The sequence below is a fragment of the Rhinatrema bivittatum genome, chromosome 5, assembly GCF_901001135.1.
Source record: "Rhinatrema bivittatum chromosome 5, aRhiBiv1.1, whole genome shotgun sequence".
NCBI lineage: Eukaryota > Metazoa > Chordata > Amphibia > Gymnophiona > Rhinatrematidae > Rhinatrema > Rhinatrema bivittatum.
The window spans coordinates 308,547,476-308,563,740 of record NC_042619.1 but is presented as its reverse complement, the minus strand read 5'-3'; the positions used below and the strand labels follow the sequence as shown (position 1 = coordinate 308,563,740).

At 47.3% G+C, this 16,265-nt stretch overlaps 1 protein-coding gene across 1 annotated transcript in view; it reads left to right on the top strand.

The window, feature by feature from the left end:
- LOC115092445 (vomeronasal type-2 receptor 26-like) overlaps positions 1-16,265 on the top strand; it is a 167,881-nt gene that overhangs the window by 126,498 nt on the left and 25,118 nt on the right. Inside the window, exon 5 of the mRNA XM_029603278.1 lies at positions 4,831-4,957. Within this exon, the coding sequence (XP_029459138.1) occupies positions 4,831-4,957 (127 nt within the window). The remainder of the gene's footprint in view (positions 1-4,830; positions 4,958-16,265) is intronic.

The window sequence follows — 16,265 nt, the reverse complement described above, 5'->3', positions numbered from 1 at the left end:
GAACTGATGACTTTAGGCAAGAGGTGCAGCAAGTAGGGCCCCATTGACTAAGCTGTAAGGATGCCCAGTCAAATTGCGGAGAATGTTTCTGTAACCAAGGCAATCTGAGGACCAAGTGATGAATAGCCCCGGACAATGACACGGAAGGCCAGTGTCTCTTCCTGAAGAGCGCCAGTGTGGAAGGTGATTAGAAAGGTGATATGGGTGACTTTGCCCGGCAAGGGCTTTCCTGAAATAGAGGACAGAACAAGAGGCACCAGAGCGAGGCGGGTAGGAATCCTTAGGTGCTGCACTAATTGCTTGAGGATAAAATTGTCCTCAGGAAACCAGTTTGGCGGGATTGGCTCCCTTTCTGGTCATAGCAGTGAGAGGAACTGTCAATGATAAGTAGTTCTTGATAAAGGAACGGTAGTAGTTCGTGAAGGCCAAGAAGTGGCACAGTGCCTTCAGGCCCGTAGGTTGGGGCCAATCCCAGATGCTTTCTAATTTCTTGGGGTCCATCTGAAACCCATTTTTAGAAACAATGTAGCCTAGGAAGGGTACAGACTCCTTGTGGAACTCGCACTTCTCTAGTTTTGCGTATAAGTGGTACTCCCACAGGGGTCTTAAAACCTTCTTGATGTCCTCTTGATATGTTTGTAGGTCTTATGAGAAGATCAGAATATGATCAAGGTATACTACTACTCATTGATATAGTAAATCCCGTAAGATGTCGTTCATCATATTTTGAAAGACTGCAGGTGCGTTAGTCCAAAAAGCATGATGAGATATTTGAAGTGTCCGTCGCGGGTGTTAAAAGCTGTCTTCCATTCGTCTCCTTCACAAATGCACACCAAGTTGTAAGCTCCTTTGAGATCCAGTTTAGAAAATATCTTGGCTCCCTGGAGTCTGTCAAATAGTTCAGAAATTAAGGGCAGGGGATACCGGTCCTTGTTGTAATTTCATACAGACCCCTGTAGTCAATGCAGGGACGTAAGGTGCCATCTTTTTTCCTACAAAAAAGAATCCTGCACCAGCCGGGGATTTGGAGGGTCTGATGAATCCTTTTTGAAGGTTCTTTTGTATATAGGCGGACATGGCCTCAATCTCAGCTGCAGAACGAAGGTATACTCTTTCTTTTGGAGGCTCCACATTGGGTTTCAGATTTATAGCGCAGTCAAAAACTCTGTGCAGTGGAAGTACATCTGCTGCTTGTTTAGAGAAGACATCCTGGAAGGAGGCGTATTGTGGAGGTAAGCCTGGTAACGATGGTGTAGTGGGCATGCATATTAGCGGCGAGACTTCTGCGAGACACCGGCCATGACAGCCAGGTCCCCACCGGGATAGTTCCAGCGTTGCCCAATTAAACTGTGCCATATGATCTTGTAGCCAGGGCAATCCAAGTACCACCGGATGCATGGCCTTTTCCAATTCGAGGAAGAAGATGGATTCAGAGTGTAAAGCTCTGGTGCGCAGGCCAATGGCCTGGGTAATCAATGAAACTTTTCCAGGAAGTGGTTCCCCATGGATTGAAGATAATAGCAATGGCTTAGCTATTGGTGTGGTAGGAATCCGTAGATGTTCTAAGCGTTTTAAGATGAAATTTGCTCTGTCTCCGGAGTCTATGATGGCAAGGGTCTGAAATTCAAGGCTTTTGCAGTGAAGTGAGACTGGTAGAGATAATGGAGGAGTTGGAGTGGTGAGGCCTAGGAGGAGTCCTCCTGCAGATCCTAGGCCTGTCAGTTTCCCAGACAGATGGGACAGGTTTGGACAGCATGGCCTGATTGGCCACAGTACATGCATATCCCCATGCATTTGCGAAAATGTCTGTCTTTAGAAGTTAAATGACTTTGTCCTAGTTGCATAGGCTCATCCTCTTCTAAGGGAGCAGACAGTAGAATTGAGGCAATTGGCACAGATTTAGAATGGTGAGCTCCCGAGACGGGCTTCCGAGGACTCTTAACCTCTTGAGTTCCGTCTCGAATACGGCGGTCAATTCTCCCAGCCAGTTCTATAAGAGACTCAAGGGTATCAGGCAGATCTCGAGCCACCAGTTTGTATTTAAACGAGAGTTAAGGCCCTCCATGAAGATAGCACATAAACATCCAGTGTCCCAGTCTAGTTCGGATGCTAGTCTTGAATTCCATCACATAGTCTGTAAGCGGCTTATTACCTTGCTGGAAATTAAGCAGAGCAGATCCAGCAATGGTCTGGTGAGCCGGGTCATCGAAGACAGACTTGAAAAGTTTCAGAAATCCTGATAAGTCATTCAGGATAAGATCTCCACGTTCCCATAATGGTGAAGCCTAAGCCAAGGCTCTTCCTTCAAGTAGAGATAGGATATAGGTGGTCTTGGAAGCTTCTGTGGGAAAGAGGGTAGGTTGTAAAGAAAAATGCATACTGCATTGGTTGACAAACCCTCTACACATCTGTGCTTCGCCCATGAAGCGGGTAGGCATGGATAACGGTATGGTGGTCTTCACAGTCACAACCGGAGACAGCAATTCTTTCACTGGCGTTGCTGAAGTATTCAGTTGTGCATGTAACTGATTGAAAAAGACTTTTGTTGCTCGGTGATCCGCTGGGCTAGGCCAGGAATGGCCTGCAAGACTGCGAGCTAAGCCGAATCCATGGAGTTAGCAATTTGTTGGGTTTGTGGCGTATTTGTGGACTCCTGGTCGAAGTGGTGATGACTCCTCCCATGGGGAGGGGCCCTGTGGTGAACCACAATGATTGGCTAGACTCTTAGTAAGCAGACACTGAGGAAAGAAAGCTTTATTATACTGCTGTTGATAAGGATGAATCTTGCCCAAGGAATGGACAGTACTGTAGTCCAGCGATATCACAGTAAGCTCAGTCAGTCTCTGTAGTAGATGGTCTCACCCAGATGTAGCAAAGGTCCGGTGGTGTTCCGCAGCGCAGGATAGGTTGTGAACCTGAAGGGTGGAATAGGAAGAGCTGGAGCGTAGTGATACTCACAGAGTGGCAGTGCTAATAAATGTCCTTCAGTAGTAGAATGAAGAGAAGGACACGTGGTCCGAGGTGCAGGATACCTTGAGCAGAATAGGCCCTCGAAGAGCAAATACCTAGGAGCGCCGAGGGTTCCTGAAAGAAAGCAGACAGGACCCTCGAGGAGCGGGTGTCCTTAAGGTTAGGCAGTTGAACCCCGAAGGGCAGGTAGAAGCGAGAGGTCCCCGAGGAGCGGGTACCCAGAGCTTCCGTAGGAGCGAGATACCCCGGAGGGTAGAGAGGAATCCAAGCGAGCAGCTTAGAAGCGGTCATTGTATTGGAGTGGAGTAGAAGCTAACTCATTGTGTTGGAGTGAAGCGGAGGTTTAAATACCAGGAGGTACTGATGTCTTGTGGTGGGGCCACCACTGAGGTTCCCGCCATGACATATTCAAAAACGTAGGCAGCGTGCGCACGTGTGTGCCCTAGGAGGCCTCAGGAAGAAGCATGGCGGACGGGGACGCCTATGCTATCTCAGAGATGCCGAGGGTGTCGGCAACCAGCAGCGGAGGCAGCCATCCTTCCAAGGGAGGAGGAAAAGGGTAGAAAAGAGGTGAAGCAGAGCGGTCACAGCCATCTGCGACTGATGGACGCAACAAAAAGGGAGCTTTTCAAGCCGAGATTTCAACCAGGAATTTGCTGGCCAGTTCCAGAGCCCCACAATTGTGACTCATGTATCTTCTACTTCATATAAAAAAGGAGAGAAACAACAAAATACAGTTAGCAAACAAAATGGTCAGCAGTGCAGAACAATCTTAAATCAATAGTCAAATGTGCACATCCAGTATAGAATTTGGATTAAAGTTGTCAGCAAGCCTGGCGGCGTGTGCAGCAAATCTGAACCGCCCTGTCAATTCGATCATTCACCTTATCGAGTGATACTATGTGCACAAAATGTTTTATAGAGTTAATTATTTATTTTTATATACAGACATTTGATCTGAGACATCACATCGGTTTACATTCAGGTACTGTAGGTATTTCCCTATCCCCAGAGGGCTTACAATCTAAGTTTTGTACCTGAGGCAATGGAGGGTAAAGTGACTTGCCCAAGGTCACAAGCAGCGACAACGGGACTCGGATGCTGTTCTCATATGTCACCATATGTCAGGACAAAATGGTTCAGCAATTCAGAAGCTAAGAGCCGTTGGTCCTGAAATGATGACAGCCTGATGATTTTCTTATAGATTTTTTTTTTTTTGGATAATTATTTGTGTTACCTCTGGCTCTTTGTGGTTGAGGTTTATCTACTAATTTATATGCCACACACTGGCCTCTATTTGTGCCTCTTGATTACTTACTATACAGGCCATGATTTTCAAATCCATTTGTGCATATAAAACATGGTTTTATTTGTGTAAATTGCAGTTATAAAATAGTCCAGGGCTCAGTTCACATAAGTGTGTGTATAACCTGATTTTACAAATTTTTTATGCAAACTGGGGCTAGGTGTTCTGGGAGAGGGCAGAGTTGGGACTTAGATGCATAATTTTGTAGTTTAAAACGTATGTTTCTAAGTTAACTTGCACACATTCCACACACATGATTGAACAGGTGTAACTTTCTGTAGGTTAGTGTGCACATGTTCCAGGCCACTTACCCAGGAACTGTCAAAGCAAACTTATGCACATACATTCACTTTGAAAATCTGGGTTAAAGTCTGCAAGTCAAAGTTATGCACAGTTATAAAATTATTCTTATAAAGCTTACAATGCAATATCCCTTATAGCTACGATAACTATGATGTACCGTAGTAGGTGATGGAAGTAAACCATTCACAGCTGGAAGATAATGCTCAATGAAAGTTGTATGCTTACAGTATTCCTTATCCTTTGTCCCTCAGATTCCCCCCAGCTCTGTGTGCAGTGATAGATGTCCTCTTGGGTACAGGAAAGCTCCTTTAGAAGGAAAGCCCGCCTGCTGCTTTGCTTGTATAATTTGTGCACTGGGAGAATTTTCTAATGGGACTGGTAGGTAAAGCTCTAATAATATTACATATTTTGTACATTTTAGTGTTATGGAGTCTCTATTTAGTGGACCCTTGGGCCAGCCTGCCAGAGACTGGGAGAAGGTCTTCTAGTGTCTCTGTTAGTAAGCAGGTCAGGAGGCAGATGTCAGGCAGGCCGTGGACAATACTCTTCACCCTGGAAGCCGGAGCTCCCCCAGGAGGTGCCCGTAGGAGCCCAGCCGCTGGGACTTAAGCGAGTAGTGGAACCGAGGCGAGACAGGCAGGCTGGAGAACTGGAACCAAGCAGGGACTGTAGCAAGACTCGGGGACTGGAACCAGGCAGGAACCGTGGCAAGACTCGGGGACTGGAACCAGGCAGGAACCGTGGCAAGACTCGGGGACTGGAACCAGGCAGGAACCGTGGCAAGCGAGCAGGAACCAGGCAGATACTGTAGCAGAAACTGTAGTGGAGACCGGAGTCCCCCCCGGGAGGAGCCCGTAGGGGCCCAGCCACTGTAGCAAGCAGGTACCAGGCAAATAGGCAGGCAATGTAGCAGGCAGGCAGGATCCAGGCAGGAACCGTAGATCACCTCGGGGCCCGGAGCAACTAGGGACCAAGAGGGAACCCAGTTGCAAGGCCCCGAGTAGGAGCAGACGCCGGGGTTAAATGCCCCACGGTGTCTGACGTCATCGAGGAGGGCGGAGCGTCGCACAGCGGGAAGCGGGCTATTTAAGCGCCCTTCCTGCGCAAGCGCGCCTAGTAGAAGGGCGTCCAGGCATGGGCCTCTGCGGGAACGCCGCCGAAATCTACGCGACCGGAGAAATGAAGGTAAAGCCCCGGTTGCGACCGGGACCGTAACATTTTAGGGTAGATTTTCAGCTGCAACTGAACATCTGACATAACCAGCCAAATTTTGGCTGACTAGGTTTAGCCTAATTTTCAGCTAGGTTTGTGGCTGGATATTCACTGAAATCCAGTTGGCCAAAACCTGTCCAGCTAGATTTAGAATTGCTATTTGTTCACTCAGAGATAACTGTCTAGGTTCTGTCCTGCAAGCTAAACACACCTCCAGGGCTGCCCACTTTTATTGTGACTAAATCTAACCACCTAACAAAATTGTATGGTTAGATTTTGCCACTTTGCAGGATGAAATTTTCACTCCATGGAATCACTAGATGACTCCTTATTAAGTAGACAACATTCTACTGAAAATTCTTTTTTGTAACATTTCTGTTGTCTCTTACTTGTACAATGAAATCTATTTTTATACTGACAATAACTACTCCCAGTGTATGGTATGAGATCTTGATTCAGTTTTTATCTTTTCCTAGACTATAAGATGACTGAATCTAATCTTGAAATCGATTATTTGGGCATAAGAATGACCTCTAGTAGGCTGACCAATTAGCGTGATCCAGTCCTGGTTTTGCCCCATTGCATGTTTGGCGTTGTAGTTCCGATTATCAAATTGAATGAGCAAGGCAGAAACACAAAACAGACACCGACATTCGTATCTGCAAGGAACATGCAAAATAATTGTTAGACGCCACAGCTGGCCACGGACGGCCCTCCTTACCTTCACTCCAGGCGTCTGCACCCTCGCGGCAGCGGGGAGTCGCTCCCATCGAAAACCTCGGGCCTCCTCCTCTCCTGCGGGCCCTGCCGCGGGATCTATGCCGCACTCTGCAGCGGCCGGGACGATTCCCCGGCCCCTTCGAGGCACCAGGCCTCAGGCCTCCTCTCCCAGCAGCCCACATCGGGCAGGGCCCTCCCTAGGCACACAGCCGTGCCTCCTAAGCTTTCTTAAAGGGCCAGCCCCAATTGATGCAGCTCAGCCTCCGGGATGACGTCTGGAGCCGGGAACTATTTATTGGAGCCTCCTCTTCCTGTTCCTTGACTTGGCAACGAGTCTGCTTCACTTGGTGGAGTCTTCTGAGCTGCATTGGTGTCTTGCATCCTGTTCCTGCCTTCCGAGTCCTGTTCCTGTCTTCCGAGTCCCATTCCTGCTCCAGCTCCCATCCTTTGGTTCCGTCGGACGGATCTTCTGGCTTCTGGCCTCGGACTAGCTTTTGGTGATTCCTCTGGCTTCGACCTCAGACTGGCTATCGGTGACTCTCTGACTTCTGACTCTGGACTGGCTATCAGCGGATCCACTGGCTTCTGATCCTGGACTGACTTCGGACGACTGCTCCGGCTGTGAATCCACTGTCTTTGCAGGGGCCCACCTAAGACCAGCCGGCCATACGCACTCAAAGGTTCAACCCGTGGGGAACAGGGCTGCTATTGGGAAGCTCCAATCTGCCCCAGGTCAGCTCAGCCTCGCCTCCCGATGGTGGGGACTGTGGGGGTTCGCCCTCTCAGGTAGTGCCAACTCCCCCTCAGGCAAAGGGTCCACATCCTCGTCCACCAACACAACAGATTGCCAAGTCCATGGACACGGCAGAGGCCTCGGCCCTCCAAGTCATCCCTGGCCTAGCTCAAAGGATCCTTGAGCAGCAGAAGGCACTAGAGATGCTCGCCTCCGCAGTAGAGAATATAAATCAGTGGTTGGGCTCTGCCGCTTCTACGGCTGCGTACATGCTCCTGATGCCTATCGCTTCACCTTTGGTACCAGGAGGTCGCCCGGTGATTCCCTCACTGGCTCCCCCCCCCCCCCCTGCTTCGTGGGGAACCCACAGATGTGCAGAGGCTTTCTTAATCAGTGCAGCATACACTTCACCCTACAACCAATCCTCTTCCCTGAGGACATCACGAAGACGACCTACATCTTGTCTCTTCTCGACGGGAAAGTCCTGGCCTGAGCATTACCTCTATGGGAAATAGCAGACCCAGTTCTGCAGGATTTGAACAGCTTCCAGGCTCTCTTCTGTACCGTGTTCGAAGACCCCACTTGGCAGGCGGCATCCAGGGCAACTCTTCTCCATTTACGTGAATACGGCATCAAATTTTTAACCCTGTCCACCGAACTCCACTGGGATACTAATTGCTTGAGGGCCATTTTCCTGGAAGGCTTATGTCCCAGAATCAAGGATGAACTTGCAGCCTGCGAGCTACCCGTGTCCCTAGATGCCTTGATCGACCTGACCGGACGCATCGATCAGTGCCTCCAAGAATGCTTCTAGGAAGCTAAATTCTCGAGAAAACCCTCCGTTGTTTCCCGACATCCCCGGCGCTCACCTTCTCCAAAGTTCAACTCGGGCACCCCAGGAACCGCAGCAGAGGAACCTATGCAACTAGGTCGGGGTAAATTAACCCCTCAGGAACGTCTCAGGTGCCGGCAAGGCAGCCTCTGTCTCTACTGCAGTGGAGCAGGACATGTGCTGGCATCAAGCCCAGTGCGTCCGGGAAACTACCGGGCCTAGGAGCTGAAGGAGGACTCTTCCTAGTCCTTGCCTCACCCATGCCTCCATTGACATTACTAGTCACCTTGACGATAAAAGCCCACAACTTCCACACCCTGGCCCTGGTGGACTCGGGGGCCAGGGGCAACTTCATTATGAAGAGTTTGATGGAACATCTCCGTCTTCCACTTGACTGCTCCTCAGTTCTTCTGGTTCTCTCTTCTATCCAGGGCAAACCTCTACCAGGTCGAGTCATCCACATTACCACTCCCATCCAGATCCGTATGGGATTGCTTCATGTGGAACACCTTGCCTTCCATGTCCTGGATCGAGCTATACATCCCATTGCATTAGGTCTCCCCTGGTTACAATCACACTCCCCCAATTAGATTGGAAGATACTGTAATTGGTCCACTGGGGACCAGCCTGTTGAAACACTTGCCTCGAACCTGTCTCTCCTCAACAATGCTTGACTGCGACAGCCCTCCCACTTGGACTGCTGCCGCAATACGCTTCGTACCCGCATGTGTTTTCCAAAAAAAGGGCCAAGACTTTACCACCTCATTGGTCCTTTGACTGTGCAATTAATCTGCTACCTGGTACTGAGCCACCTCAAGGGCATACTTATCCTCTCTCACCTACCGAGACCCAGACCATGTCCCACTAAATCCAGGAAAACCTGGACTAAGGATGCATCCATAAATCCACTTCTCCAGCTGGTGCAGGGTTCTTTTTCGTGGGCAAAGAGAATGGGATGCTCCGCCCCTATATTGACTACCACGGATTGAATGCAATCACACTCAAGGATCGCTACCCATTTCCCTTAATTTTGGAGCTATTCGATCGACTACAGGGGTTGTGGGTCTTCACCAAGCTGAACCTTAGGGGCGCCTACAACTTAGTCCGTATCAAAGAGGGCAACAAGTAGAAGATGGCCTTCAGTACTAGAGATGGGCACTATGAGTACTTAGTCATGCCCTTTGGTCTTTGTAACACCCCGACTGTCTTCCAAAACCTTATGAACGAAATCTTTCGAGATCTGCTGTATCAATGTGTCATCATCTACCTAGATGACATCTTAGTCTTCTCCATGTCTCTGTCTGCCCACCGCCAGGATGTCTCCCGGGTCCTCCAATGCCTTTGGGAGAACCGGCTCTTCACCAAACTTGAAAAATGCATCTTCGTGTATCATCTCCAAACAAGGGTTTTGCATGGATCCTTGAAGCTTCAGCCCTCTGGATTATCACCTCTACAATGATTCTTGGGGTTCGCAAACTACAATCGGTCATTCATCCTCAATTATGCCTTTCTGGTGGCCCCTCTGACTGCCCTGACTCAAAAAGGGGATGACCCCAACCACTGGCCACCTGATGCAGTTTCCGCTTTTCTCCGCTTGAAAGAAGCATTCCTCCTCGAACCTTGCCTTCATCACCTAGCCCCTCGAAGCCCTTTTATCGTCGAGGTGGATGCTTCCACCAAAGGGGTTGGGGCTGTCCTCAGCCAATACTCCACCACTCACACTCTACATCCTTGCTCCTTCCTCTCTTGCCAGTTCTCTGCAGCAGAACATAACTACGCCATTGGTGATAAATAACTCCTCGCCATCAAGATAGCCTTTGAAGAATGGCGCCCCTGGTTGGAAGGAGCCCAGCACCAAATTACGGTCTACACAGACCATAAAAACCTGGAATATTTGCATCGAGCCCAACATCTCAATCCCTGACAAGCCTTCGCAAGATTCGATTTTATTCTACGGTATCGTCCAGCCACCAAGAATTTGAAGGCGGATGTGCTCTCTCGAGCCTTTGACACCACGGACACACCAGAACCTCCCAGCTTCATCATTGACCCATCTTCGTTCCGCCACATCTCTGGAATCAGGTGTTGACCTAGGCCCACAACTCTCGCAGCTCAGGTCATCCAGGACAACACCGAACCCTGATCTCTCTCTGTCGTTTCTACTGGTGGCCCGGGATGACGAAGGATACCCGGTCCTATATTGAATCCTGCCATATGTGTGCCTGGCACAAGAATCCTATGGGTTTACCATGGGGTCTACTCCATCCACTGCCAATCCCCAGTAAACCAGGGACACCTCTCGACAGACTTTATTATTGATTTACCGCTGTCCAAAGGCAATACTACGATCTGGGTCATCATCAACTGCTTCTCAAAAATGGCTATACGTTCCTCCTTTGAAGCTTCTTCCTCCACCCCACTTAACATAACTAGCCATCTTCTTCCCTGACAGGATCATCTCGACTCCAGACAGCACCCTATTCTCTGACTTCAGAACCATCCCTCCCAAAGAGAGAAGATCTTCCAAATCTTTTAATTCATGAACCCATTAGACCCAATTCCCCCTAGAATTATTTGCAACCTAAACAGGACTTAGCCCTATGGCTATCCACCATAATTAATGTCATATGATCTTGGGTCTCTTTCTAACTCACTTAAAAAGATGGAATGCAAACCTATCCTGAAAAAATCAAGCTCTGAACCCAAAATAATTATAAACATAGATACATGACAACAGAATAAGACTACACAGCCAATCTAGTCTGCCCATCTATCCAGTTAATTTAGCATTAGAATTCCCATCACTTCATTAGAGATCTCCTGTATTTATCCCATGTTTTCTTGAATTCAGATACTGTTTGTTTTTTCTCCACCACCTCCACTGGGAGGCTGTTCTATACATCCACCATCTTCTGTATAAATAAATATTTTTTAAGATTACTCCTCAATTTACCCCCTGTCAACCTCATCACATAACCCCCTTCCTCTAGAGCCCCTTTTTGTTAAAAAAAAAAAAAAAAGGGCTCACGTCCTGTGGATGAAAACCTTTGAGATATTTGAATGCCTGTATCATATCTCCCCTATCTTTTCTTTCTCTTTCTCTAGAGTGTACATCTTTGGATCTTTAAGTCTTTCCCCATATGTTTCAGAACGAAGATCACTGACTATTTTAGTAGCCACTAGACTGACTTCACCATTTTGAAGGTGCGGTCTCCAGAATTGTACACAGTATTCCAAGTGAGGTCACACCAGGGAACTACACCGGGGCAATATTGCCTCCCATTTTCTGCTGGCTGTTCCTCTCCCTATTCAGCCAAGCATATCTTGAAAAAGACTTCCATACTAACAATTTTAAAAGCAAAAGATACATCCGATCTTAACAATTACAGACCCATAGCTTCCCTTACTTCTCTAGCCAAATTAATAGAATCTGTACTCTGCCAGCTAACAGACTTCCTAACTGAACACAATATCCTCCATATCAATCAACATGGATGCAGAAAAGGTCATTCCACAGAAACACTCCTCCTATCTTCTTTTGATACCTTCTTCCACGCATTTGACTCATACACAGACTATATTATAGTTTTCTTAGATATATCAGCAGCATTTGATACCATGAATCATCAGATATTCATTTCAGGTCTCAAAAACATAGGCATTACAGGTACAGTTTTGAACTGGTTTTCATCATTTCTCTCCAACCGACCCCAACAAGTCAATTACAATCAGCATCACTCCTCTCCCTACACTTTTAACTCTGGCGTTCCTCAAGGTTCATCCCTTTCTCCTATTCTGTTCAATATATATCTTCTCCCTTTATGTAACATCCTATCCTCTCTCAATCTTCAATTCAAAATATATGCAGACGACATCCAATTCTTCGTTCCGTATAAAACATCATGGTCAGATACCCTATCCCTAGTTTCTCTCTACTTATCTACCATCAACTCCTGGCTCTCTCACAATCGATTAAAACTAAATCCGGCAAAAACTGAACTTATACACTTATCCTCTATCTCCGATTCGTCACTAGGTCCACCATCACATCTGACAATCAATAACGTCACTATTCCTATAACACGTTCTGCCATAAGCCTTGGTGTAAACATAAACTCAGATCTTTCCTTAAAACAACATATTTCTTCACTCACAAAAAAATCGTTCTACAAACTACGACTTTTAAACATCTCCGCCCTCTACTCTTCTACCGAGACTACAGAACCATTCTTCAATCTTTAATCTTCTCCGGTCTAGATTACTGTAATGCTCTTTTCCTAGGATTGCCAGACTCTTCACTTTACCCACTTCAACGGATTCAAAATGCTGCAGCCCGGATATTAACCAGAACCTCTCCACGCCACCATATTACTCCTATTTTACAATCTCTACATTGGCTACCCATAAAGTTCAGAATAAAATATAAAATTCTTTCCATTATTCATAGCTTAATTCATAATCATACATCCACCTGGCTCTGCTCACTACTACACATCTACAAACCAACGCGACATTTAAGATCACTTAATCAAAATCTACTAGATATCCCTTCTCCCAAACAAGCCAGACTAGATCTCACCAGAAAGAGAGCCTTTTCAATAGCCGGACCAATACTCTGGAATTCTCTACCAAACCATCTCCGTTCAATATCCAATCCTTCTCATTTCAAAAAATCTCTCAAAACCTACCTCTTCCAACTTGCATTTAATACCTCATCTAACTAAACTGTTACCAATACCCAATCTACATTTACAAAGTTACTTCCACCCTCCATAACTCTCACCTTATACAATCTATAATTACAAAACATACTCATTCTCTCCATAACTCTCACCTCATACTTTCTTTAATCAATACATCCTTCCCTCCCCTTATAATATCATACAATCTCTATATTTCACATTTTCTACCTATCCATTCCCCAAAATAATAAGCCCCATGGCACCAAAAAAAACCTTTTTATTTATAAAAGCCTTAATGCTAGCACTCTGACTAGCCATTGACTATTTTATGTAAAATTTTAAAAAAAATCCATTTTATTTTGATTATTTTATGTTTTATTTTTATCTTTGTGAACTGTTTTTGACAAAAATTTATTTTAAAAAAAACAGTATATAAATGCTTTTAAATAAATAAATAAGCATCTTTCTGGCTTTTATCATTGCTTTATTCACCTGTTTGGCCACCTTAAGATCATCAGATACAATTACCCCTACATACTGTTCTTCCTTTGTACTTATAAGAATTTCACCTCCAAAACTGAACCTTACCCTTGTGCTTTTGCTTCCTAAATGCATTACTCTGCATTTTTTAGCATTAAATCTTAGTTCCCAGACCTTTGGCCATTCCTCGAGCTTTGATAGATCCCTCTTCGTATTTTACACACCTTCCTGGCTGCCAGTCCCGTTACAGATTTTGGTACCATCAGTAAAAAGACAAAATTTTCCCCGAGAATCCTTCCATTATGTCGTCACAAAAACTATTGAAAAGAACTATTCTGAGGACCAATCCCTGTCTCATACCGCTAGTAACATGCCCCTCCTCATAGAAAACTAATTTTACCATTACCCTTTGTTGCCTCACACTCAGCCAGCTTCTAACCCAGTCAGTCATTCTAGGTTCCTTACCAAGGGCGCTCAATGGGGAAGATTTTAAAAGTCCTACATGCGCCGGGCCTATTTTCAAAAGGCTAAGCGACGGGTGTAAGTCCCAGGGCTTTTATGAATGAACGTGCAGGGGGTGGGGTGGGGCGGATGGTCCGGGGGCTTGATGGGGCGGTCCGAGGGAGGGAGACGTGGACGAAGACTCCTGCACAGTGGCTGTGCCAGGGGATTACGCATCGGCAGTTGGCTGGCGTGTGCAAGTTATGCCTGCCTCTCGCAGGCGTAACTTGTGAGATAAAAGTACGGGTTGTTTTTTTTTTCGGGCGGGACAGGGAGGGGAAGGTGGGGGGGGAGGAAAGTTCCCTCCGATTTCGGAGCGTCCTCGGAGGGAACGGGGAAAGCCAGCTGGTCTCCCCGAGGGCTCGGTGCATGCAAGGTGCATTAGTGTGCACCCCCTTGCACGTGCCAACCCCTGATTTTGTAAGATGCTCATGGCTGCACGCATATGTTATAAAATTGGGCGTACATTTGTGCGTGCCGGATAGTGCGCACAAATGTACACCATGTGCATACCTTTTAAAATCTGCCCCAATGTATTTATAATCTTCTGTGTGGAACCATGTCAAACGCCTTCCTGAAACCCAAGTACACTATGTCTAGCACTCTCCCTTAATCCAAATCTCTGGTCACCCAATCAAAGAAATTGATCAAATTTGTCTGACAATATTTACCTTTCATAAAAACATGCTGCCTTGGATCTTGAAATCCACTGGATTACAAAAATTGCATTATCCTCTCTTTTAGCAACAAATCCATTAATTTTCTCACCACAGATGTCAGACTAACCAGTCTGTAGTTTCCAGCCTCCTCCTTACATTCACATTTAGGAACCACATCCATCCTTACTTTAAGTTAACTCCACACAAACACTTCCAATCTTATTTGTGTTTGTTTTATGTGGCCTTGTTCCAGACCCTTCTATAGTGAACACCGAAAAGAAATATTTGCTTTTTCCTCATTAGCCTCTACATATTCCTCACCTTCGTCTTTGAGTCTCACAATGCCACTTTTGCACTTCCTTCGATCACTTACATATCTTAAAAAAAAAGCCTTGTGCCCTGTTTGTTGCGATTCCGGGCCGGCCCCGGAATCGCTACCTACCCCGACAGGGTTCCGCGTTGGGCCCGCGTTCCCCGGACCTCCGGGGACCTCGGCCGCTGCAGGCCCGGCGTCTGCCCACCTCGCCCGGGCCTGCAGTCCCTTCTGCTACCACGTCTTCGCTGCGACGCAGCAGCCGGCGTCCCTCGGCGGCTAGCCCCGCCCCCTAGACGCACGCGTCTTAGGCCAGAATTTAAAGGGGCCAGCGCGGGAAAAAGCAGAGGACGCTCCCTGATGACATCAGACACTGCAGGGTATTTAAACCCTGCAGCTGGACTTGGATTTTGCCTTGCAACGAGGTTCCCAGGTATTCCCTGCTTCCAGTTGCTGCGTTCCCGTGCCCTCTTGGTCTTCGTGGTTCCTGATTCCGGATTGGCTTACGGCGTTCCCTGGCTCTCGACTCTGGACTGGCTTACAACGATTCTCTGGCTTCTGACCCCGGTTTGGCTCACGGTGATCCCCTGGCTTCTGACCCCGGACTGGCTTGCGGTGACCCTCTGGCTTCTGACCCCGGGCCGGCTTACGTTGACTCTTCGGCTCCTGACCTCGGACTGGCTTACGGTGATCCATTGGTCCCTGACTCTGGACTGGCGAGCGACAACTCTTCGGCACTCAATCTTGGACTTCATCCGACTCGGCCCCCGCGGGCCCTCCTAAGTCCCAGCGGCCGGGTTCCTACAGGCTCCTCCTGGGGGGACTCCGGCTTCCAGGGTGAATCTCCTAAGTCCCAGCGGCCGAACTCCTACGAGCTCCTCTCGGGGGAGGATCGGCTTCCAGGGCGAAGATCTTCCCACTACAGGACCAGCTCCGTCGTCTCCACCCTCCTCGCCGAAGCCCTTGGTCGCATAGGGCTTCCAGAGTTCCTCCTCCGGCCAGTTCCGAGCCCGTCTTTGCCGCCTCCCGGTCGGGGCCACTGCTGCCACCATCTACAGCAACTCCTCCTCTGGTTCCGATCGGCCCAAGGGTCCACGAATCCAACACTGTTTTATCGTATTTGCTATTTTTTCTTCTATTTGAAAATTTGCATTCCTGACTACTTTCCCAGCTTCATTTAATTTTTCCAGATATTATCGCCTATCTTCCTCTTTCTGCAATCTTTTTTAGTTTATGAACAGTAACCTTTACTCCCTTACGTTTTCAGCTACATCTTTAGAAAACTATAAAGGCCTTTTTTTCTCTTCCACTTATTTCTTTCCTAACAAAAAGATTAGTTGCCCTTATGATATCTCCTTTTAGTTTTGCCCACTATTCATCTACTTCCCCTAGATTTTTCCATCCAGCTAACAACTCCTTGAGGTACTCCCCCATTTTAAGAAAGTTGGTTTTCCTGAAGTCTAGGATCCTTGCTTTTGCAGTTAAATTATTGAACCAAACCATCTGGTGGTCACTGATTCCCAGATCATCAGAAATACTGTCCCTGTATTACCC